The following is a 24,429-nucleotide window of genomic DNA, read 5'->3' on the forward strand; positions in this document are numbered from 1 at the left end:
CCTTTAATCCCAGCACTCAGGAGGCAGAGCCAGACCAATCTCTGTGAGTTCGAGGCCAGCCTAGTCTACAGAGCGGGATCCAGGACAGGCACCAAAACAGCACAGAGAAACCCTGTCTCGAAAAAGAAAACAAAAAAAACTCCCAAAGAGTTACCATACAGAATGAAGGTCAACTGTTGGGACAGAGTGTTCTAGCATACTACTCTAATGATTAACTTAAAATATCTTGAGGTTGTTTAATGTCAGCTGTGTTGTAGGAAAATCTAACTTTAGCTGTTTATGCTATCAGTAGCCCTTCACTGCACCATAAAACACAAAGGCAGGAAAAAGGGCTGTCACTTTATACTTAGGCAGTTATCTGTGCATGTGTGTGCCCTTGCCGGGGGTTGACAATGGTGTCTGTCTCAGGTATTTGTCACCTTATATACTAGAAGCTAAGTCTCTCATTTGAACCTAGTCAGCTTGCTCCAAGGACTGTCTCTGCCTCCTGAGCACTAGGATTATAGGTGGGCTGCCACACCCACTGGGCATGTTGGGTGCTGAGCATCTAAACTCAGGTCTTCACCCTTGCGCAGCAAGTGATTTACCTGATAAGCCATCTCCCTCCCCACCCAGATGTTATTCAATGGAGATACTATTTTTTATGCTGGGATTATGACTTTGGTTCTATTTTCACCCTTTATTTGGAATACAGGGCAACAGTAGTTTTAGATTTTTAAATGATAAACATGGTGATAAAAGTGTTGAAAATAAGTCTGGCCTGAATTTGGAGAGTAAGTGGTTTTCCAGTTTGGGGGTAGGAGAGAAAATAGGTGCAAGATCATCTCCAAAGGAGAAGAGAACATATACTCAGTGAGCCACCAAGGGGTTTGGCTTCCACTCACTAAGGGCAAGCAGTGCAGTCCAGGCTAACCATCCATGATCTTTGTCACAGCAAATCAGAGTCTCCAATTGTTTAAAGTAATTGTCGGTACAAGTGAGAAAGCAACTCCAGACTGACTTAGTAATCAATCTGGATGACTATGAAATGTCCCCCAGTCCAGAGGTGGCAAAATCTTCAGAGTGACTGTTGGAGCAGGGAACCTTTCATGTGCTCCCAGTTGTTATACAGTGCATAGAGACTGGTGAGGGTCAGTCCTGCCAGGCCACCACGTGCTATTCCTCGAAGACCACCTGGGAAAGGAAAACAAACAGCCTTACATATTTCAGTCCTAGCAAGGGTAGAAAAGTGTAATAAATAAAAGTGGGATAAAAGTGCAATAAAATAGAAAGATATGGAGAAACTCCTCTTAAATACTCTACCCCAAGCAGGAGGAAGTTTTAAACCATTATTAAACTCAGGAGATAATTTCCCAAATCTGAAATTTGTATTTCAGAATAGATAACTTGTTTGAACTTTTCATGACTTATACCTAAGATCCTCAAGACGGATGAGCTTTCCCCAACCCAACCTGTAACCATAGCAATTCAAACAGATCGGTCATTCCATGCCCCTCGGAAGAGTCTGTGTTGTCACTAGAACCGCCAATGGATCAAACGAAGGCTGTAAGCAAGGTGAACATCCTCTGTGGAAACAGTACTGTCAGCATTTGGACTCTGGACAGGTCCTTCAAATATTTGAGGACTCAAGAAGCAGTAGTGATAAAAATAATCAAGCTTTGAGTCCATACTGATGGAACACAGGCACGCACCCCCCCCACACACACACATACTTTGCACTGATGTGTCAATCTCATAACCAAGCACTGAGCATAACAGACTAGTTAAGAAAGAATTCAAGATTAGACTTTGAGCTATTTGTACTTGTCAACTAGTCTTGTGGAAAGAATTTTTCAGTAAGTATTTAATCTAACATGCAGAAATGAAGCTTCAGTTGTTTGAAATGAACCCTCAAATCTACTAAGAGGAAGTGACAGTTTCTTAAAATAGGAAATGACCTAATAGTTCATGATTATAATAGCTTTCTAACTTTTACATAGTAAAGAGAAGAAACTCCACCAGAATGGGGTTTTCCAAAGAAACCTAAAGGGACCAAGGCATGGTTTTGCAGCTCCACAAATAACCAGATACCACAAATTTCAGGGAGCTTACAAGTGAAGGGCCCAGGGAGATGGCTTAGTGGGTAAAGGCACCTGCTACCAAGCCTGACACTTACATTTGGTTTTCAGAGCCTACATGGTGGAAGAAGAAAACTGACCCCTGCAAACTGTTCTCTGACCTCCACTTGTGCCTTGGTACCAAAAAAGTAAAAAAATAAAATAAAGGAGCTCAATGACAGTCAACTCTATAATTTCAGTGACATTTAGTTCTGTTAGCACAGCAGAACTAACCCATCTGCAACAGGGCCTACCAGATGGCTTCAGCTGATAAAGGGCTACTCCCCTCCAGTCTCTGGTCTGAAGACTAGTGATAGCTGACCTACTTAGGTTTTTAGGCTTCCACTGTGAAATGCCTTAATTGTCTCTCTTAAAGAAAAAGGGCAAACATCTCAAGAGGCTGTCAAATGTGTGGGAGGGATCAAAAACAAGGCAAAACCCCACAAAAATAAAAGCAAATGGGGGGGGGGGGGCTTGAAAATGGCTTATTAAGAGCACCGACTACTCTTCCGGAGGACCCACATGGTGGTGGCTCACAACCTTCTCAGGCACCAGGCACACACATGATTCAATGCCCACATGCAGGCACAAGACCCATACACAAAAATAGTAAAAATCTTGTAAACAGGAGGCATTTCTAGTTCCTATCTCTGCCATCTTGCTGTATTCAGACTGTAACACTGAAGCTGAACTTACAACTATTCAGTGTGGTTTAGAAACTGTAAAATTTGGAAAATAATCAACTTAATCCAATTAGTTTAATATGGATCAATGTTGTGCCTCTGACTAGTAAATCAAGAAAAAGCTGTAGAACTCCGCATTGACTTTTATTAGAACAAAATCATACAATAGAAATAATAAATAGAAGAATAAAGGTATCTACAAGATAAAACTCAGTTATTAGATCTAGACTTCGGTGTAATAAAGGTTTTCCCAAGTAGGCAACCAAAATACAATCCTTGAAACACCACTTGCAATCAAGATAAAATAAAAGAAAGGCCAAGGTGCTCTTGCCACAGTTAGAGAAATGACAGAGGGCTGGTAATGCAAAGTAACTCCTTCATCCAAACATTTAATTTTGTACAAATTGCCTCATAACCACACCCCTAAAGCCTTATGGATCCAAAAGGCTGTCTACTGATTTAGTGCTGTCAGTCAGCCGTTGGTCTGGAAAAACCTGCTGCAAATCATTTCTGTCAATTGGCCTTGTGCTCTAAGAACATGGTTTCTGTCTGGCCTTTGTGGAAGAAATTCCGTTACTTCTCAAATTTAAAATAACAATCTTCCCTGGGAATGTTCTCTAGCTTATGTATTAGGGATTATAAAATTTCAATGGGACCTATAAGGCTTTAAGATGTTTGGATACCAGTGCACATTAAGTGTTTCTTAAAAATAACTGATTCCCCAGAAAGCATTCATTTTCTAACAAAAAAAACAAAACTTAGTTCAAACTAATAACATTCATTCTTTAAAGGTAGGGAAAAAAAAAATAAGACAGCAAACATAAGGCAGCATGTATGACTCATACCCCCAATCCTGGCTTGACCCAAGTCTCTTATCACACCAGCCAAGTTCTATTTCTTTTTTCTTTTTTGAGACATTGGGGAACTCATTATATAGACCAGAGATCTGCCAGGCTATGGCTCCTGCATGCTGGGGTTAAGGCCGTACACCACCACACACATCCCCCCAAGTTCTAATTTTTAACTTTAAATTTTGGGTTTTACCAACTGGCTGCTAAAAAAACAGAACAATAAAAAACTAAGGCCTCCTGATTTAGACTTTCTTAAAACTGAGCAATTGGCCAGGCAGTGGTGGCACACGCCTTTAATCCCAGCACTTGGGAGGCAGATGCAGGTGGATCTCATTGAATTCGAGGCCAGCCTGGGCTACAAATCAAGTTCCAGGACAGCAAGGGCTACACAGAGAAACTGTCTCTAAAATCAAAACACAAAACAAAACAAACACCCCCCCCCCCAAAAAAAAAAAAAAACTGAGCGACTGCCTAGCTAAGAACAGGAAGTTGGTCAGCAAAACACTTGCTAACAACAAAGTAAATAAGGCCAATGTTCAATCGCCATGAAGTAAAACAAACATGAGATTTGGGTTTCATTTTTTGCTTCCTATCTTCTGCTCACTTCACAACTCTGAAAAGACAAGTATTACACTTTCTAACCCTGGGAAAACAAAGGTCAGAACACTTACGTGCCTAGTTTTTGGCACAGAGAATTGGTTAACAGCAGAGGTAATTCATTAAAATGTCAATTTAGAAGAGAGAACAGGAACTCTTTCTTTGAAAGAGCCAGATAGTAAATATTTTAGGCTCTGAAGGTCAAAGGCCATTATATAGGTACTTTCACAGCCATTTAAAATGTAATTATTTTTAAAAAGCTAAAACAGTTTTAGCACTATGGTTCCTGCTTTAGAGGAACAAAATTAATTTACATATTTTTGGCTTTTGGAGGTTTTGTTTAAAATATTTATTTTAAAAATTGGTAAAGAAGGCTGGTGGTGTAGTTCAGCTGGCAGAGTGCTTGCCTAGCATCATCATCATCATCAATGAAGCCATGGGTTCCATACTCAGTACCACATACAACTAGTATGGTGGTACATGCCTATAATCCCAGCATTCTGGTAGTTGAAGACTAGCAGTTCAAAGTCATCCTTGGTTACAGAGGAAGTTTGGGGTTAGCCTGGTCTACAGGAGATCTTGCCTTCACTTCCCTCCCACCAAAAACTGGTTCAGTGACTAAGGGTGTTGCTCAGTGGAAAAGTCCATGTACAAGCCTTGGGGACACTCTCCAGCAATGAAAAAGTAAATAAAAATTGTGGAACATGCATGTATTATACAGCTCAATGATAATAAATATCTGCATGTTTTTTTTTAATATAAAAAGTTTATTTTAAATTTTGTGTGTGCACATGCGTACCCTCAGCATAGTATCCTAGTATGGTATCCACGTAGGTCCCCCTGGAGCTAGAATTACAGGCAGCTGTGAAATACCCAAGGCAGGTGCTAGGAACTGAACCCAGGTCCTCTCCAACAGTGGTCTTAACTGCTGAGCCATTTCTCTAGGCCCATATTGTGTTACTTTCAACAAACTGAAACTATTAAACAGTAACTCCCATTCCCTGTCCCTTTACTGTTTTATCTCAATGATTCTGACTATTCTATGTACCTAACTTGAGTAAAGCCACCCAATATTTGTCCTTTTGTGACTGTCTAACCTTAATTAGCACAATGTTCTTAGTTCATCCACACTATTGCCCATGTCAGCATTCCCTTGCTTTTTAAAGGCTTAATTATATATAGTTCATTGTGTGTATCCATTTACCATCAATAGCTACCTGGGTTACTTTTATCTTTTGGGAATTGTGGATAATGTTGTAAATATGGGAATACTAAACAATATTCAAACACAAATGAGGGTAGGTCAGCAATATGTTTCAGCAGGTAGAGGTGCTTGCTTCTGAGCCTGATGACTAGAAATCGATTCTCAGGAGTGAAATGGTAAAAGGAGAAAGCCAATTTCCTGACCTCCAAGTGCTCAGTATGTACACAGATGTGTAGACACACACAGAGAAAATAAACACACAAATCAAAGCTCCAAGAGTTAGATCAAAATTGTCTGAGTAAAGAATAACTATCGCCGGGCGGTGGTGGCGCACGCCTTTAATCCCAGCACTCGGGAGGCAGAGCCAGGCGGATCTCTGTGAGTTCGAGGCCAGCCTGGACTACCAAGTGAGTCCCAGGAAAGGCGCAAAGCTACACAGAGAAACCCTGTCTCGAAAAACCAAAAAAAAAAAAAAAAAAAAAGAATAACTATCAAATTCTGCTAGGACACATAAAAGGAATATTCACTGAGCGATATGTTCTGCAATAAATATGCACTTACTGTAACTCCTTTCATTAAGATATATCACAATGTTTAATTAAAAAAATATGCCAGGCGGTGGTGGCGCATGCCTTTAATACCAGCACTCGGGAGGCAGAGCCAGGCGGATCTCTGTGAGTTTGAGGCCAGCCTGGGCTACAGAGTGAGTTCCAGGAAAGGCGCAAAGCTACACAGAGAAACCCTGTCTCAAAAAAACCAAAAAATAAATAAATAAATAAATGAATGAATGAATGAATGAATGAATAAATAAATAAATAAATAAATAAATAAATAAATAACAAAAAAATAAAAATATATATTTACTTATGTGTATGCAGGTATGCATGTGCCATGGCTTGTGTGGAAGTCAGAGGAGCAACTTGTAGGAGTTGGTTCTCTCCTTCACTATGTATGTCCCGGAGATTCAATTTAGGTCACTGGGTTTAGCAGCAAATGCCTTTGCCCACTGAGCCATGTTGTAGCCCTGCCCCATAATCTTTAAAGTGGTTAACTATCATATCCAGATTCAATAGATAAATTCACTATTAATGCATTTCTGTTTTAAACAGCTTAATTAACAACATATGTTCTATATTTATGCCTCTGAAAGGTACCTGAGTTTAAATGATTGCTTTATTGTACATTATACATTATTTTGGGTTCTAGTAGTTCATCCATTTCAAATAGCAAGTCATACTTCACTCTACAGACATAAGATAAAGCTTTAATAAAAGAATTAGAATTCCACATTTTCCTGAGACGAGAAGAGGAGTTTTCTGTACTGAAAATGGACTGTACTTGGAATTTTATTTTTTATACACACACAGATACATAAACAGAGCTCCCAGGGGGCCTGGAGATACAGCTCAGTTGATAAGAGTAGTTGCCTAGAATGTATGAAGCCTTGAGTTCAAGCCCCAGAACCCCATAAATTGGGTATAGTAGAACATGTCTCTAATCCAAGCTTATAACCCCAGCATTACAGCTCCCCAGTGTCTGGGATTTCCAGTGCTGGGACCACATGCACGAACCACCATACTATGCTTTAAATAATTAAAAACAGGAGCCCTCATACAAAACGCCTATGCATGATGCAAAGAGCTCCAAGTGAGTAGGAGGTGCTTCTAGCCCCAAAGGGAAGGGTGTGGAAGCTCCAAGTCACCCACATACAGTCCTCATCTCTCAAACAATGCTATTTCCTATTTGCTGGTAACCTTGAACCTAAAAATGTACCAAATTTGCTTTAAGACAAAAAAATTCCATGTCAAGTGACAAGGATTGCCAATTGTGAAACTGAGCAATTGCAACTGGGGAACAGTTGACAATATCTGCTGACCGAAATTCCCAACATCAGTTCACATTGAAGTCACTCCAACAAAAGCAAACCAGTACTTCTGATTTAAAGCAAAACTCTAGGGGATAGACAGACCACAGGGTCAAACTTTGTATGGCAGAATCCAAACAGAACTTCAACTTCTAGATTCAAGGACCTTACACTTTTTTTTTTGTTTTGTTTTTTGTTTTTTTCAGCTGTCCTGGAACTCACTCTGTAGACCAGGCTGGCCTCGAACTCACAGAGATCTGCCTGTCTCTGTCCCCTTAGTGCTGGGATTAAAGGTGTACGCCACCACTGCCCAGCAGATTTGACAACACTTTCAATGTAAACTATTATGGAGCTCCTAGAGCAGAAGGAAAAACTCAAGCTGAGCATTGAGACCTGGGAGGCAGAAGCTAGACGACCAGGAGTTCAAGTCTATCTTTAGACAGAGCCAGTTGGGGACCAGCCTTGGCTACATGAGACCTTGTTTCAAAAAAGATGGGGGGGGGGGGGGAATTTCATGATTTTAATCCAGTCTAATGCTTATGCTATTTTTTCCTAAAGGATGGGAGTTAGATTCCACATAACACGAGAATCCATTTAATAATGATCACGTTCTACCATAAAAACAGCTACAGTTTTGCCATCAACAAGCACGCATCTTAGAGTGAGCTTGTAACATGTATTTGGGAAATAAGGCCCAAGAAGCCAACAGACAGTAGTCTGCTTTCTCTCCTAATGCCTTCTGTTAGTCTTAGCTTTCCACAGAAATGTCTGTTTATAAAAGTAAAGTTAGTGAAAGGATACTCAAAGTCAGTACATCAAATTTCAAAAGTATCAAGGTTACCACTAGTTAAATGGTTCTCTTTACCAATGTCAAAATTAAATGTCAGACCTACAGAAGAATTCAACTGCACATTCCAAAGGATTTCTTGATGACCTTTTTCTACTACTGCTGTTTTAAAGTATCAAATTAAAAAGATGTTTTTCTTTTTTTTTTCCTGAAGCACTGGAAATTGAACCTTGAGTTTCATGAATGATAGGTAAGCATTTTATCCATGAGGGATAGCCTGATCCTATCTTTACTTTTTGAAAGAGTCTCAATAAAGAAACTGTCCAGGTTGGCCTTGAACTTGTAATCCTCCCATCTCAGTATCCTGAGATAGACGGTAGTTGAACAGAAATGGATTACAGTTGGTATCACAAGCCCAGCTTAAAATGAAATAAAATGTCACATAGCACACGTAATAGGTAAAAGGCTAATTGTCAAAATGTTGAAAATGTTTCAATAAATTAATTGAAGGCACACCCAATAGGAAAGGAGAAAGGGCATCAGGGAAATTACAATGGCAATAAATAACAGAAGTTGCCCAATCACCAACCAGTGAAAAACAAAGTGAAACACAAGACACTATTTTTGGCTTACGTTGTTCTGTCACTTAGGGAGGGGATGGGGGGATTCCCCCTAAGTCTGAAGCCAGCCTGGTTCACAGAGCGAAACACTGTCTCAAAGCTAAACCAAACTAATAACAACAACAAAAACTATCTTTCACCAACTGGCATTTATTTCAAAACAGTGGTAGGGCTGGAGACATAGCTCAGTGATTAAGAACACTTGTAGTTCTTCCAGAGGACTACGTTAGATTCCCAGCACCTACATCAGGCAGCCATAACCACCTGTAACTCCAGCTTTAGGGGTTTCAACACCTAGGGTGTCCTCCATGTGCACATGCTCACATGCAGGCACTAACACAATTACACATAACTAAAAATAATAAAAATAAAGCTTAAAAATAGGGTAGATGATACTTCAAACTGATAAAGGCACATAAAATCATCAAAGATCACTTTGGCAATTGTTATTACCACTTTTAATATGCAGATTTTTTATTTTTTTTTTTTGCTTAAGTAATCTGAAATTCAGCAATTTATCCTGCAGCACAGAACTTTTATGTGCTGCAGTGTTTAAGGGAGGTCTCAAGAAAGCCATATATAAACAAAGACAGATGAGATTAGTAAAAAATCATTATTTGGAAAGGGCATGCTAAGAAAAGGGAACAATAAAAATAAAGGCCCTTAAATGAGAGGTAAAAGTCAGTGTGGTGATATTGTGTCCACCAATATACAGTGCACCCTAATAAACTTATCTGGGGTCAGAGAACAGAAGAGCCACTAGATAGACATAGAGGGCAGAAAATGGTGGCACACACATCTTTAATGCTATCACTTGGGAGGCAGAGATCCACCCGGATCTCTGTGAGTTCAAGGCCACACTGGAAACAGCCAGGCATGGTGACATACACCTTTAATTTCAGGAAGTGATAGCAGGAAGCAGAAAGGTAAATAAGGCATGAGGACCAGGAACTTGAGGCTTTGAAGCTTTTAGCAGCAGTTCAGCTGAGATCCATTAGGACAAGGACACAGAGACTTCCAATTTGAGGAAATAAGATCAGCTGAAGAATTGGCAAGGCGAGCCTGGCTTTAGCTTGTTCTGTTTCTCTGATATTTCAGCGTTCACCCCAATATCTGGCTCCCATGTCTTTTATTAATTAGACTCTTAAGATTCATGTTACAAGTCAGAGGAAAGAATGGTCTACTCTGGAGCCTTCAATGTATTAAGGGATCAAATCAGGTAGAAGAGTGAGCCTCATGGGCCAGTGTAAAGGCTAGGAATTAACTGGACTTTTGATTAAGTCTTATCTTCCAAATGGTATTCCCATTTCACCATAAGCATGTATACCGTCACCCTTCTTGGCAAGCTATAACATCAACTGCTCTGCTCCTACAGGCCTTCCCCGCTCCAAACAAACATTTCCTCCTTGAAGGTGATTCTGTCAGACATTTTGGCCAGCAAAGCAAAATTCAACTAATAATACAATGGGTTTTTTTTTTTTCACTATGTTACAAACTAGATTTCTATTTGTTTTGCATTTTGACAATGTCTCTTCAAGGCAAGCTTGGTCTCAAATTCCCTACACAGCTAAAAATGACCTTGAACTTTTGATTCCCTACCACTAGAGTGATGGGATTACACATGTGTACTACATCTGGTTTTATGCAGCACTAAAAATCTAACCCAACACAATTTCATGTATGCTAGGCAAGTATTCTGCCAACTAAATTACATTCCCAGCCTAATCCAACTGTCTTTAATATGTACCTTTTCCCCAACATGCCTTCATTAGTTGTGAAGTTTACCATCTGTCATTTGAGTTGAGGCTAATATCATAAACCTTAACCATCATTAGATGTATTCCTTCACTATTTTGATTTTTATTTATTTATTTAGGTTTTTTGAGACAGGGTTTTTCTGTACAGCCCTGGCTATCCTAGAGCTTGCTCTGTAGACCAGGCTGCCCTGGAAATCAGAGATTTGCCTGCCTGTGCCTCCCGAGTGTTGAAATTAAAGGCATGTGCCACCACCACCCAGCTCTACTTTGACTTTGTGCTTCTACCTTCTAACCACCTCCCACAAGTATGACTATAATAATTCTTTCACTGATTATATATTGGTGTTTTGCTTGCATTGAGTACACACGACATGCATGCAGTGCCTACAGAGGACAGAAGAGGACATCGGATTCCCCTAAGACTGGCTGTGTTAGATGCCTGTGAGCCATCTTGTGGGAACTGAAACTCAAACCCAAGTCCTTTGGAAGAACAGCCAACTGCCAAGCCATCTCTCCAGTTCAATTCTAGCAATTCTTTATTCAAACATCTCTGATAACTTTTAACCTAAATTTAAACTTCTCACTCTGGCTTCCTCTGTTCCAAATGTAAAACTCTCTTCCAGACTTGTGTCCCACACCTTTCTCATGGTATCATATGACTAACAGATACATCTGAAATTCCCCCAGCTCAACTATTACCCCATCCTTTTTCTAAAATTTCCCTTATTTCTCCATTCAAGAGATGATGTGATTATGGCTTTTTTTTTTTTTTTTTAAAAAAAGGACAATGGACTTTTGAATCAGATTAAGATTTACTTAGCCTAGGTCAGCAGGTAAAGACAGCTTATCTTGCCTTAATTTCAGCTTGTTTATGGAAAAAGGTCCTGACTTACAAACAAGACACTTCATCATCTGATTCAAGAACAGATACAGAAATGATGGTATTAAGCACAACTGTTAAGAGGAGGAGATTTTGAAGCATGATATAACATGGATGGAATGAAGAAATGCTCAGTGAAATAGTATGCCAGTCACAAAAGGACAAATACTGTATCGTTCCGCGTATGTGAGGTAGCAAAGGCAGAGAATATGAGATTGCCACAAGCTGAAGGAGGGACAAATACTGGGCACAGTGTAGCACATGCCTGTAATTCCAGTACTCTAGAAGGTAAGGCAGAATGGTGAGTTCAAGACCAGCCTACAGTGAAACCTCCACGTTAACAACAAAACCCTTAATAACCATATGGTGGTTGCACTGTAAATAATATAAAATACAGATAATTTCCTCTGACTATTACAGACAAAAAACATATTTCAGTTCTCTACTCAGTACCACCTACCTGTACATTTATACAACATTCCCGTCATGGTTCCGGCTGCTACTGTGTTGAGGTCATCTTCTGCACCTCGTGTTTTCTCAATGATAACACCAAATGCACTATAGAGCAAAGCTAAAGCAGAAACAGAGATCAGTGGTGAAAGTTAGCATGGTAATCCCATTAGGTACGCACACCCAAAGACATAGCCAGAACCATCACTAGAGCACTGCTTCTAATAGGAAAAATCCAGAAACAAAATGTCCTCCAAGAACATCTGTATCACTGCACTGATCCAGAAATGGACTGTCCATATCACAGAACACCACCGTTACAGCTAGGAAGATGCCAGACAATGCTGGTGCACACCTTTAATCCCAGCACTAGAGAGGCAGAGGCAGGTGCATCTTTGCGTTTGAGGCCACCTGGACTACGGAGCATGCTCCAGGACATCCAGGGCTACACAGAGAAATCCTGTCTCAAAAAACAAAACAAAACAAAAAAACAAGAACAAAAAAGCTAGAAAGACCTACATTCACTGGTACATAAAGCAGGCACATGTGTAGTAGCATACAACTGACTGGTTATGCCAAGAAGGGGTTGTGAAGATATAGAATAAATACTATTTCTAGAAAGTATTACTGCAGAGTCCAAGAAAAATATTTTAGTTTTACTTATGCTACCTATAATAGCTGTTATCTCTGTGAGTTAGAGGCCAGCCTAGTCTATATGCCAAGTTCTAGTCCATCCAGGGCTACATAGTAAAGTCCTGTCATCTTCTTCTCAAATCAACAAAAACCTCGCACACAGGATCAATAAAAGAATTTGAGGTATGACTTTCACATGTTACAAAACCCTGTAGTTTTACAGTACCTTCAGCCAAACCTTTATATGTACTTTACCTATCAGGCACAATACACATTATACTGCTTTCTTACCACTTTTCATTATCATGGATACCTGGGTAGTGCACACCGTTAATACTAGTGCTCTAAAGGCAGAAGCAGGTGGATCTCTGAGTTCCAGGCCAGAGTAGTCAACATAGCAAGCTGGCAAAAACTAAAGAGAGACCCTGGCTCCAAAAAAAAAAAACAAAAAAAAAAACCACAAACCCAGTATACTTGCCTTTCCTTATACTTTCTCAGCCTTACCCTTGGTTTGTTGTGGAATTTCTCTACTTTTATGAAAGCTAGTCTTTCTGTTAAACACATTCAACTGAAAAATGATCATGTAATACCACTGTGACAGTCACATCACATTATAGTGGAAAAACACAGTAACCAACAGAGTGGCCATCTATTCCACTCTGCCTAGAATTGTAGGATTTTCTTGAATGTAGAATTTTCAGTGCTAAAAACAAGAAAGATGTAATGTAGGCATGGACTGCTGAAGTTTCCTAGGTATATGAGCAATTATAAAAGAACAGATGACCATGACTTGTGTGTGTAGGGTAGTGTTCCAGGGTTGTAGACACAAGCAGAACATCAAAACTGCCATTCGTCAGAATACAAAATGTGAATTTAGCTTTATGGTATGAAAATGTACTGCTTCCAAATGCCATAGCCAAGGCTAGAATCTTACCAAGTTACAATAGAGGCCTTTTATTTTTTCAACAATTTTGTCTACATTTTTTCTTACTTATTCTGCTACAAGTAAGAAGAGTACCATAAGTTCAGCTTGTCTATAAATTATGAAAACCTTAGACGCTAAGGCCTATGTACCACAAGTAGATTATAAATCACCAGCAATCAAAAGAACAAACTATTCATGAACAGTAAGTGATGAAAGCACTGGGTTCTGACTAAGCAGCACTAAATTACTTACCCCTTGTCTGTAACTGAGAATGCTTTCCTTATCTACAAAGACTTACTGCAGCCCTGCCATTTAGGTCCTGGAAATCTACAGATGAACTGACTACGCAACAGGCTATTAGGAAAACAAAGCAAAAGGTCTGCAGATCTGTCACGTCTCACTGTAGGACTTTGAACCTTTCTAGCAGGTATAGCCCTATGTCTTGGACATCATTTAGTTTAAAACAGGATTTTACTTGGCATATAGACAAGTAGGGTAGCACTTACAAGTCTTTTCATAGATGATAGCTACAATATTTACCAGAGTGGATTTAAATGTTGATTGTTTAGCCTATAACCAGAATTTTAGTTGACCAAATTGCTTATGATAACTGTACATCCTTTCTGTACAGCAGAGGACTGTTTGCCTAGCATGCATAGAGCCCTGTGTTTGCTCCTCAGAGCACACCTGTAATTTCAGAACTTGGAGGGTGGGACCAGGATGATCAGAATTCCAAGTTTATCCTCAAGTATATAACAAGTTTGAGGCCAGACTTGGCCTCATGAGACCTTGTCTCAAAACAAAAGATTCATCAAATGAGATTTATACTTACCCAGGGAGCCTAGAGTATTAGCCCAAAGTGCCCCTTGCCTAGTCACCATATTCAAAATCCTACCAAGGAAGAATGAGAAAAAAATGTATTTGGGATCATTATTTCTCTAATACTCTTATAAACCATAATAGTAGCTATTTAAAACACCTAGACCCAAGCCTCAATGTTTGTGCAACTTTAAGATATACATTAATATCACCCCAGATTTTAATAAAAAAGGTTGTTACTTTACATAAATGAGGGTTATGATAAAAAAAATTTCCAAACACTCTGGGCAATGACTAAAGAAAAGTCCTTTAGGTAAAGATATAAAATTATTCAATACAGATTAAATACACAAAGGCTTTGAATCACAGCCTGAAATGTATTTTACAAATTGATCTATGTAAAACCATGCCACTGTAACTGTGACAAGGGTTTGGTTTTCTTTTGGAAAGAGTATATTTTCAGAATATCAAGTAGAATCAATGGAAAGGACAGGAGTATATACAATGCAAAGCCGACCTGAGGAGAAAGGAAGAGTTTCATTACTAGACTACACAGAGAAAGTGTTGTCTGCTCCCATACTAGAACTAAGCAGTCAAAATGAATGCTTAGCACACTCTCAAGGAAGCACAGGTCCATCTTACACCAGAGTCACAGCCCACCAGAACAGTGATGCAGCAACCAGGTGAAGACCACCCAGTACTCTCCCAGCAGTGTAACACCATCACAGGAATGTGTCTGGGATGGCTGACTACTACTGGAAATAACGAAGTACAACCACAAACAGTAAGAACTCAAAGATTCATAGCAACAAAAATGTGTTTACTTTCAAAATGTTTAGAAACCTAGTAATGACTATGGAGAAATGTATTTTCTAGTTAGTTATGTTACATATTTATTAACACATAAGTCTAGTACATGGATTTTAAATTTTTAAACAAGCTTAAAAATTATTAATTTTCATTATTACTTTGGTACATTTCCATTTAATGGGTCTTTACCTAGTTCTCACTTTTATCACCTTTCCACAACTCTGCAAGGCAGGAAGTAGAGAAGTTTACTCAAGATTATGAAATACTAAATAATGAAACTAGGATTATGAAGCTATACACAATGTGCTTGGCTGCAAATTCTACCTTTTCTCTATTATTAATTGCTGCTTTCCAATAATGGGAAGACGAGAAACATTACAATGCTATTGTTTTAAAAACTGAAGTATAGTACCTTTTCTAAGAGACTTCCTACTTCTAAATTCATATTTAACATTGGTTGGGGATTTGGTTCAAAACAATCAAGAGAAGAAACTGGGTATGACTGGTCATGGCTGATGGTTGTTGTAGAAGAGTTAGGTTCACGGGTACTTATTACACTATTTTGGCTTCTCATACTACAAAATTTAAATTGTTAATACAGGGAGGGATTCATGCAGTGACAGGAACAGGGAAAACGTTGGCAGGCCTTTAAGGTTTCCCAGGCCTAACTCCAGTATGCCTGCTGCCATCTTCTGGCAGAGCAATACACTTGCAAGTCAGAACTTCTAGTGCTTGATAATGGGCAAGGGAAGCTGGCTCACTGGATAACGCGAACAGCTCCTGAGAAGACAGACACCTTAGGGTTTACCTCTGGCCTTCACATGCACCCACCCCCCACAGACACAGATGCCTACACACATGTACACACACACACAATAATGATCTTCAAGTTCTAGAAATTTTATTTAAGAGTTTCAGAGAAAAGAAGTATGTCAGCAAGGAGCTAATAAATCTAGCTATGGCTTTCATCCCATCAAGTACTCTAATGCTACAGGCCCCCAAACAATCAAAATTCCCTACTAGCTACTCAACAACTAAAAAAGCATGCCATACAAGTTTGGAGAACAGAACACATGTAAGCCAGGAAATCAGGTTGGGGTAGTCCAGCTGAATGAAGACACCAACTCAAATCACTCCTCTAAAAAGTACACAGTAATGTTTGGAAAGACAAAACCAAACAAACCAAATATCTTAAAAGGGGAGCGGGGTAATGTTAATTCTCTAAGCATTTTATTAACACAGGGTGGTAACCATCAAACAACAAAGCTGAGGTTAATATGCAAACATCAGTCCATCAAAAGATTTCATAGACTTACTGTACGTTTCTTGGTTTGGACCAGGCCATGCTCTGGGTTTCCTTCAATCCTAACCGCAGACCGTTCACTGCCCCAAATGCAGCCCCTGGTGGTGAATAATAACAATTCAGCCAAAAGAAAAAAAGAAAAAGCTTTATGTTTCTGGTTTCTTTTATAGAATAAAAAGGGTGATATATGTTTTAAGTTGAAAACAATATTCTAGTTGTTTTTCATATTAAGCACCAATAACTACTTACATATAAGGACATAAAAAAATATACTACCCACCTGTCATGCAACATCCTCCAATGGTGAAGAAAGCTAGCTCAAATCTGCCTCGGGTTTTGTTAGCTCCAGTTGGCAAAATGAACTCATCGGTATCCTAAAGGGTAAGAAGGAAAACCAAGATGAGTGTTCCCTGGATAGCTGTTAACTTTCTTCCCACCTTTTTCTTTCAGTTTATGAAACAGGGTTTCATTATGTAGCATAGGCTGGCCTGGAACTTAGAATTATCCGGCTTCAGCCTCCTAAGTGCTTGGATTACAGGTTCTTCAACTTTTCAAAGTAATTTTAAAATAAGTAAACAATCAAATTAATGCAAACGCATCTATCATATTCAAGCAAAAATAAAACTGTCTGCACTAATAGCCAGCCCATAAGTCAAAAGTGATGAGATAACTATTCTTGGTTGTCAACTGACTTCATCTAGAATTAACTAAAACTCAAGCAGCTGGGTATACCTGTGAGGGTTTTTTTTTTTTTCCCCTTAATTAAATCATTTGAAGTGGGAACAGTCACTTTTAATCTAGATCTTTAAGAGGGGGAAGATCCACGTTTAATCTGGCCACACCTTCTGGTGGCAGCCTATGTAAAGGACATGGAAGAAGGAAGCTTGCTCTTTGCCTGCTTGCTCTCACTTGCATGTCAAGTCTATTCCTTCACTGGCATTAGAGCCTACTTCTTTGGGATTCTGGTGTATACTGAAGACTAGCTGAGACATCCAGCCTTGTGAATTGAACAACTATTGGACTCTTGGACCTTCCGTTGGCAGACAGCCATCGTCAGATTAGCTATACCACAGCCTGCAATCTGTTCTAATAAATTCCCTTTATATATGTATATAGATTCAGCCTACAAATTCTGTTACTCTAGAAGTGACAAGTGACATGAGCTTAACACACTGAACTCTTTGGAGAGACTCTCATTCAGAACTTTCAATTACTCCATCTATTCTTTCATAGTGTAAATCGGATAAGGTTGTATACAATCTACTTTAATGATAAACTTTAAACAACAGTGCAAGTATTTAGAAACAATGGCCCTAAAGAAAGGAACACTGAAAGCTGAGTCATACTGGTTGACTAACAGTCTGGAAGCAAGATCATACAACTAAAAATTACCCCCTTGATAACTTCTCTTTTTCGAAGGCAGGGCCTCAAGTAGTTATAAACTTGCTATGTATGTGAGGATGACCTTGAACTCTTGATTGTCCTACCTCTACTTCCAAAGTGTACAGATTGATTATAGGTATGCATCAACTTGTAGGACCCTTCTGTTTGTTTTCAGTTCTAAAGAATGCAAGGCTTTGCAAGCACTCCAGCCCTTCCAATTAATAACTCCAAACTGCACAGGGGATATATACTTCTTTGATTACCTGTAGACAACTGTAGAACTTCTTTTTGGGAAATGCATACACAAATTTATTATGTATACAAATTTAGCATGTATCTCCACCCCAAAACCTTAGTTGGGAGATGCTACTCCAATAGGAAAAATGTGCACTTTTAAAGAGCTACTATACTTTCTGCCTTAGATTTATTTATCGTATGAGTATTTTGTCTGCATGTATGTACATGAAGCACATCATGTCTGGTGCTCAAGGACAACAGAAGACAGCACTGGACTCCTGGAACTGGAGTTAGGAACAGTTGTGAGACACCATGTGGGTGCTGGGAATGGAACCAGAGTCCTCTGCAATAGCGGTTAGTGCTCTTTAACGGCTGAGCCACCTCTTCAGTCCCTAAACAAATCATTTTTAAAATAAAACCGCGACAGTTTCATGGAAGCAAATGGTGAAACCAATACACTTTTATGAAGGACACTTTCATTTCTGCCAAGCTTCTTGTGGTGATTTCAATGAAAAGGGACCCCATAAGCTCATATATTTGTAAGCTTAGTCTCTAATTGAACTGTTTGGAAGGATTAGGAGGTGTGACCTAATTGGAGGAGGTGTTTAGCTGGGGTGGGCTCTGAGGTTTCAAAAAGTCCACACCAGGCCCAATGATACTCTATGTCTGCTGCCTGTGGATCAGGATGTGAAACTCTCAGCTACTGCTTGTCTGCTTCCTGCCACGATAATGGACTAACCCTCTGAAACTGTGTGAAAGTCCCCAATTCAATGCTTTCTTTTATAAGAGTTGCTTTGGTCATGGGTGTCTCTCAAAGCAATAAAACAATAACTAAGACACTTCCCATGTAAAAGGTTAATGGATAGAGCACAGTGTACAATGTGCCACTTTTAACATGAAGAGACCACTAACAACTAACATGTAGCACTTCTCTCCTAGCCCCGTGGCAAACACTAAATTTTGGTGAATCCATGTCTGATTAGGAAAGTGGCTTTGGGCTTCTCATTTCTGGCTTATGTATACACCCTCTTAGCAAAAAATTGTACAAATATGTGCATGTACTTACAGCACAGAAAAATGGTCTGATAGACAATAAAAAAATTCTATTTGATAGTTTTATCAGAGATGCTTCCAACTAATGACCTAATTTTAAATTACTCTCAACCTCTTCTTTTTAGAAATGTTCTACTTGACCAGAAAAGGTAAATAATTACCCTTCTATTCAGAAATAGACAACTAATTAAAAACTGGAAATAAAAAAGACAAGCAATTCACACACAAACAAGGTTGACAAATATGCTGAAACACTGCACACGAGGGGATATTCTGAGATGTTCTTAAGTTTGTACTGTTGATACTCTAGGACATAGTGGTACTAAAACACTATTAAGCACTAGTATTGCGACCACAGAAGAAAAATGAAATTGGGAAAATTTAATTTCAAGCTGACAACACTATGAATATTGAAAATAATTTGATTTTATTTTACATCAGTTGATCATCTGGACTTCATGAAGATTTGTTACTTAACGTAAATAAAAAAAAAATCTCAATGTGGATATAAGAAAGACAATGAAAAATATCTGCCAGATATTCTAGGCCCGTAGACTGAAGATGGATGCCCCAATGTTACAGAGGAACCCTAGGGTGACTGTCTATTTCTGTCATTTCTCTTAGTTTTGGAAGTTGCTTTCTCTGCACTTTTTGTTTATTCATGTAATATTTTATTCTTCTTGGGTCTCTGATGGAGACTGAAGACAAGATAGTTATAGTTTTAAAGTTTTCCTTGCTACCAAATTAAAATAAAAAAAAACAAGAGATGTAAAGTTTATAAGGTAAGAAACATAAAAGCTTAAGCTGTTTATCTAAAAAGTTTTAACGTCTAAAAAGGTATTTTTAGGATGGTAATACAAGTTATGACAAAAAATGGTTTAGGCATAAAACTCTGGACTAAGATAGGATAGATAATATGGTACTTTCTCCAAATTTGCCAAATACAAATGGGCTGGACATTGTGAATGTAATTTTTTTTTAAATTTACTTATTTTCATTTTATGTGCATTGGTGTTTTCCCTGCATGTATGTTTGTATGAGGGTGTCAGATCTTGGAGTTACAGGTAGTTGTGAGCTGCCATGTGGGTGCTGGGAATTGAACCTGGGGCCTCTAGAAGAACAGCATATGCTCTTAACCACTGAGCCATCTCTCCAGCCCATGAATGTAATTCTTACCTGATAACTGTTCTTATTGTATATAGTTTTACTGTGTTAGAGTTAAAACTTTTCCTTTTTATTTAGACAAAAAGGGGGAAATGTTGTGGAATAATCTTTTTGTAAACCGCATAGATGTGTCACTTTGGTTGGTTTAATAAAGAGCTGAACAGCCCATAGCTAGGCAGGATTTCCAGGCACAGAGGATGATGGAAAAAAGGGCAAAATCATGAAAAGACATGAAGGAAGTATGACATGTAGGAGATGAGGTAACAGGCCATAGGCCATATGGCAACACATAAATTAATAGAAATTGGTTAATTTAAGTTATAAGAGCTAGTTAGAAACAAGCCTAAGCTATTGGCTGAGCTTTCATAATTAATAATAAATCTCTTAGTGGTTATTTAGGAGTTGGTTGGTGGAACACAAAGACTCCTCCCTACAAGCTTCATCTACAGAGTGAGTTCCAGGATAGCTAGGGTTACACTGAGAATCCTCGTCTCAAAAAAACAAAAAACAACTACAACAAAAAACCCACAAAACCACTAAGATTACTTTTAATGTGATTCTTTTACACAAAACAAATAGATTTAAAACACAAAACAACTATCTTAGAAGAAACACCTCAGGAAGAAGCACAAGCCAAATCCAGTTTGTGGAGAGGAAGGGTCCATGGAGACTGGAAGATTAGCCCTCCAAGAGTACCTCCTAGTCCGTAGGCACTAAGCACTTACTCTGTGATAGAGTAAGGCACCACACCAAACCAGTAAAAGGCTTTACCTTACCTGAACAAGATAGCGTGGATCCACATTTAAATACGGAGACAGGGGGTTCATACCAGTTACTAGAGGGAAAACAAAATGTCGTATCAGACAAAATTCCTTAAACTATTTCCGATAGGATTGATTCAGCTGATTGTTACATGTCTTGAAATTCAATGACTTAAATAGTCTTGAGAAACTAGGACTTGCACTGATGCCCTACACTTTACATTTACTCATTTACTTATGAGTTTGTGTGTCTAGTATGCATGTGGAGGTCCCACTGGAGTCCCTTCCTTCTACCAGTCTGGTTCTAGGGTTCTAACTCAGGTCACCTCTTGTATAATATGAGAGGAACCAGCCTCAATATTATACATCCCAGGGGCTCAGGAGAGAGAACTACTAACGGCAAGGACTATTTTCAGGAAATAGAATCTCAGCACACCAACCTCTATAGTCCACTTGCTTTAATTCCTCTGGCACAACATCCACATATACACAGCTTCAGTTCTGTTCTCGTAACTAGCTCCTTTATTGCCTGATTTCTCTCTGTTTATCTTCTGTTCCCTCTTAAGTTCTATCTTACTTCTCTCATCTTAATTCTGCCTCATCTAGGTCCTTTTTACCTTGTTCTTACCCAGCTAGGGCTTTCCCATCTGTCTATTCCTCATCTTCCATCTCGTTCCTCTAGTACTCTCTTCTAGCCCTTCAATCTAGTTCTTCCCTGTCTCAGTTTGTTCCTCTCAAGTTCTTACCCATCTAGTTCTTCCATTCTCTTTTCTCTTCTCCCCCCTGTGCCCTGGAAGTCCCGGTATATAAAGGGAGGGTCTGAGCTAAATTGTGTAAAGCTATTACTTAACGTACACCTCTCCTAGGCGGTGTCTCCTTGTGGAATTTACCGTAAGTCAGGAGACTTGCATGTGGGCTGTTATCATTGTTAGTCCTTGGAAGTTAGGCGCCCACCTGGGTGGTGTTTCCTATAGTCCTTGAAAGTGGCTAAGGGAGATAATCTGATTCTAGAGAAAGCCTTTCCTGAGGCTGTTCTCCAAATACCTGGAATGTGTATGTCCAGAGAGTGATCAGTCTACACTGTTAGTCCTTCCTAGGAGAAAGTCAATTGGAAAAACTATGAAGGCACACATGATTTTCATAACAGAAGACAGCTGATATATAACAAGCCAAGTAACACCAAAAACTCCTTGGGATTTGGCTTCCTCTGGAGGAATTCCCTGATTCCTCCAGGTAGTGACTTTGCCATAACCAGCTGAGTTCTTATGATATATTCCTGCGGCCTGCAGCAGTCACCATGCTTGGAAAAAAGTGCCAATACACACTTAATCTTCCAGACCATGTATAAAAGTAGTTTCTTTAACAAGCGAGACAACCAAGCAAATTGCAAAAGATCAATCAGTCTCTCAGGGAAAATAGTGGTTGAGCTGGTTTTTTTTTTTTTTTTTTTATTAAAGATAAGTATATCAAGGCAGTACCTTCAGATTATAATAACAATTTTGCTAACAGAGTCCCTCTATTGGGCAAGGAGAAGCCTTGGTTTTACCACAGGGATGAAGCTTAATGGAAAAGAAAATACAAATGTTCAGAGGGTTAAACTTTATTTTTTTTTTTATTTTTTTTTTTTTTTGGTTTTTCGAGACAGGGTTTCTCTGTGTAGCTTTGCACCTTTCCTGGAACTCACTTGGTAGCCCAGGCTGGCCTCGAACTCACAAAGATCCGCCTGGCTCTGCCTCCCGAGTGCTGGGATTAAAGGCGTGCGCCACCACCGCCCGGCTGTAGAGGGTTAAACTTTAAATCTACCAACTTTACGTGAAAATAACCAGGCAAGAAAAATTAATTTTCACAGATTTAAATAAAATCTAGTATTTGGGTCCTGTATCTGAGTTGATTGTTCACAAATGTGTGCATTCACCATGATTCTGTCCTTCAAGTCTAAGTGCTGTTAATGCAGTTTTTCCATTGTTATACCTAGTATCCTATTCTCATACCAACAGTTTAACTTTGTCTTACCCCTTCAACTCACTCTGCAGAAACTAGGAAATCAGCCCTAATGGCTTCCATCTATACTTTAGGTCAAATCCAAACCCCTTCCCCTGGCTTATAAAGCTTGTATTTGCTTACATTTCCTGCCTCTCTACTCCTATAATCTATCACTTTACTCTCCTGAAACTCTAAAGACACATGGACGAAAGAGCTGTTCAAGTAATGTGTCAAGTCTGTTCTGCCTCTCAAACATGTGTTGCTAAATTCAGGTCACAGCTCAAATGTCAACTACCAAGTTGTTTCCCCTAATCTGTTCTCAAATAGCTTCCTCTTGCCACCATCATCTCTGGGTCCTATTTTATTCCTATCATGACATCTATCACTAACTGCAATGTTTTTGTGTTATGTGGCTCACCTCAGTAGTATGTATACACCATAAAGGCAATAATTACTTTGTCACATTAAGTAGTGCCTTTCTCTCTATGCAAAGAAAAACCTAAGACACACAAAACTGTGTTCTGGACTTAGTTTTGAAAGTAGACATTAGGATCGTCAAAGGGCTTTCTTTATATTCTTAAGGAAAAGTTTTCGAGAAATACTACAAGGATTATCAAGAAGAAACACCCACTTTAACAAAGGCTATTCACCATCAACTCCCTATTATCTTCAGACCCAAGTTCTATATATCCAGCTGAATATCCATCTATAACCAAACCTTAAGTCTAAAATACTTACGGGACTGAGGAGGGCCAACAGGCAGGATATTCATGCCTCTGTAGCTTCCCATTTGCTTATTTCCCTTCCAAAATTTGTTTGGGTTCTTTCTTGTTTATAAATTTCTTAAAGTTTAGCTAGCTTCCCAGCACATTCTGGTTTCCTGGATTGTCTCAAAAGGGTGGGGGGGGAGGGTCACCTAACTGATATTTAGAATTTAGAAATATTTAGAGACCGTTTGAAAAAAATTAACTATGGGCTTGTTATGTGGAATATGTTTATTTACGGATCTAGAGTCTCCTAATCCAGGGTCAAGCACACAGGAAAGCGTGCGACGAGAAAAAAAGGGACAGGGGTGCTAAAGGAAGACATATTGTGTTTCCTCCCGAAACTAGGTCACTAAACGAGTGTCCGGTGATTTATGCGACCCTCCCCTCCCCCCAAATTCGTTGTCTTGAAACCCCATCGCTGGCGGTGAATCTCGTGAACGCGAGCCGGAAAAGGGCCAAGGAACGCTACAAATTTCTACTCGTCCCAGGAAGCAGTCAGAAAGGGCAGCAAGCTAGGCCTGGTACTCACGCGGAACGCCGGCCAAGTCAGCGTGCGAGTAACCCGCTCCTCCCGCTCCGAAGAAGCCAGCCAACCCGCCGGTGGTTTTGTTGCCACTTCCCCCGCCACCCTCCATGACGTCGCAGCAAACTGCGGTGGGCTTCCCACCACCACCTCAGGCCGGGGTCGTGTGCTCGGCCGTGGTCCCCACAGCAACAGCGGGAAGACCCGCGTTGCTACTGCCACCTTCACACGCTGACCTTCCGGGCGCCGGCTCCCGTTAAGCACGGCACTTCCGCTTTG

General features: G+C 39.5%; 1 protein-coding gene and 1 non-coding gene across 2 annotated transcripts; both read right to left on the minus strand.

Moving 5' to 3' along the window:
• Window positions 1-659: 659 nt before the first annotated feature.
• LOC131919711 (mitochondrial import inner membrane translocase subunit Tim23) lies at window positions 660-24,428 on the minus strand. The gene is made up of 7 exons (XM_059274117.1): window positions 24,157-24,428; window positions 20,893-20,951; window positions 16,560-16,653; window positions 16,293-16,377; window positions 14,180-14,238; window positions 11,800-11,910; window positions 660-1,173 (listed from the first exon to the last, which is right to left on the minus strand). The coding sequence occupies exons 1-7, from the start codon at window positions 24,260-24,262 to the stop codon at window positions 1,058-1,060; spliced, it is 630 nt and encodes a 209-aa protein (XP_059130100.1). The 5' UTR covers window positions 24,263-24,428; the 3' UTR covers window positions 660-1,057.
• Window positions 14,730-14,926, minus strand: LOC131920196 (small nucleolar RNA SNORA74). The gene has a single exon (XR_009381543.1). It is a non-coding gene; the product is annotated as a small nucleolar RNA SNORA74 (small nucleolar RNA).
• Window position 24,429: the final 1 nt, after the last annotated feature.

This window comes from Peromyscus eremicus, chromosome 9 (genome assembly GCF_949786415.1).
Source record: "Peromyscus eremicus chromosome 9, PerEre_H2_v1, whole genome shotgun sequence".
NCBI lineage: Eukaryota > Metazoa > Chordata > Mammalia > Rodentia > Cricetidae > Peromyscus > Peromyscus eremicus.

What these genes read in the sequence shown, in the direction of transcription:
- LOC131919711 (XM_059274117.1), bottom strand. Translation starts at nt 24,262, where the DNA reads ATGGAGGGTGGCGGGGGAAGTGGCAACAAAACCACCGGCGGGTTGGCT. An exon ending in ATCCACGCTATCTTGTTCAG is followed by an intron (nt 16,654 to 20,892) that starts GTAAGGTAAAGC and finishes CTTACCCTTTAG; the next exon opens with GATACCGATGAGTTCATTTT. An exon ending in TAATACTCTAGGCTCCCTGG is followed by an intron (nt 11,911 to 14,179) that starts GTAAGTATAAAT and finishes TTTCTGCTTTAG; the next exon opens with CTTTGCTCTATAGTGCATTT.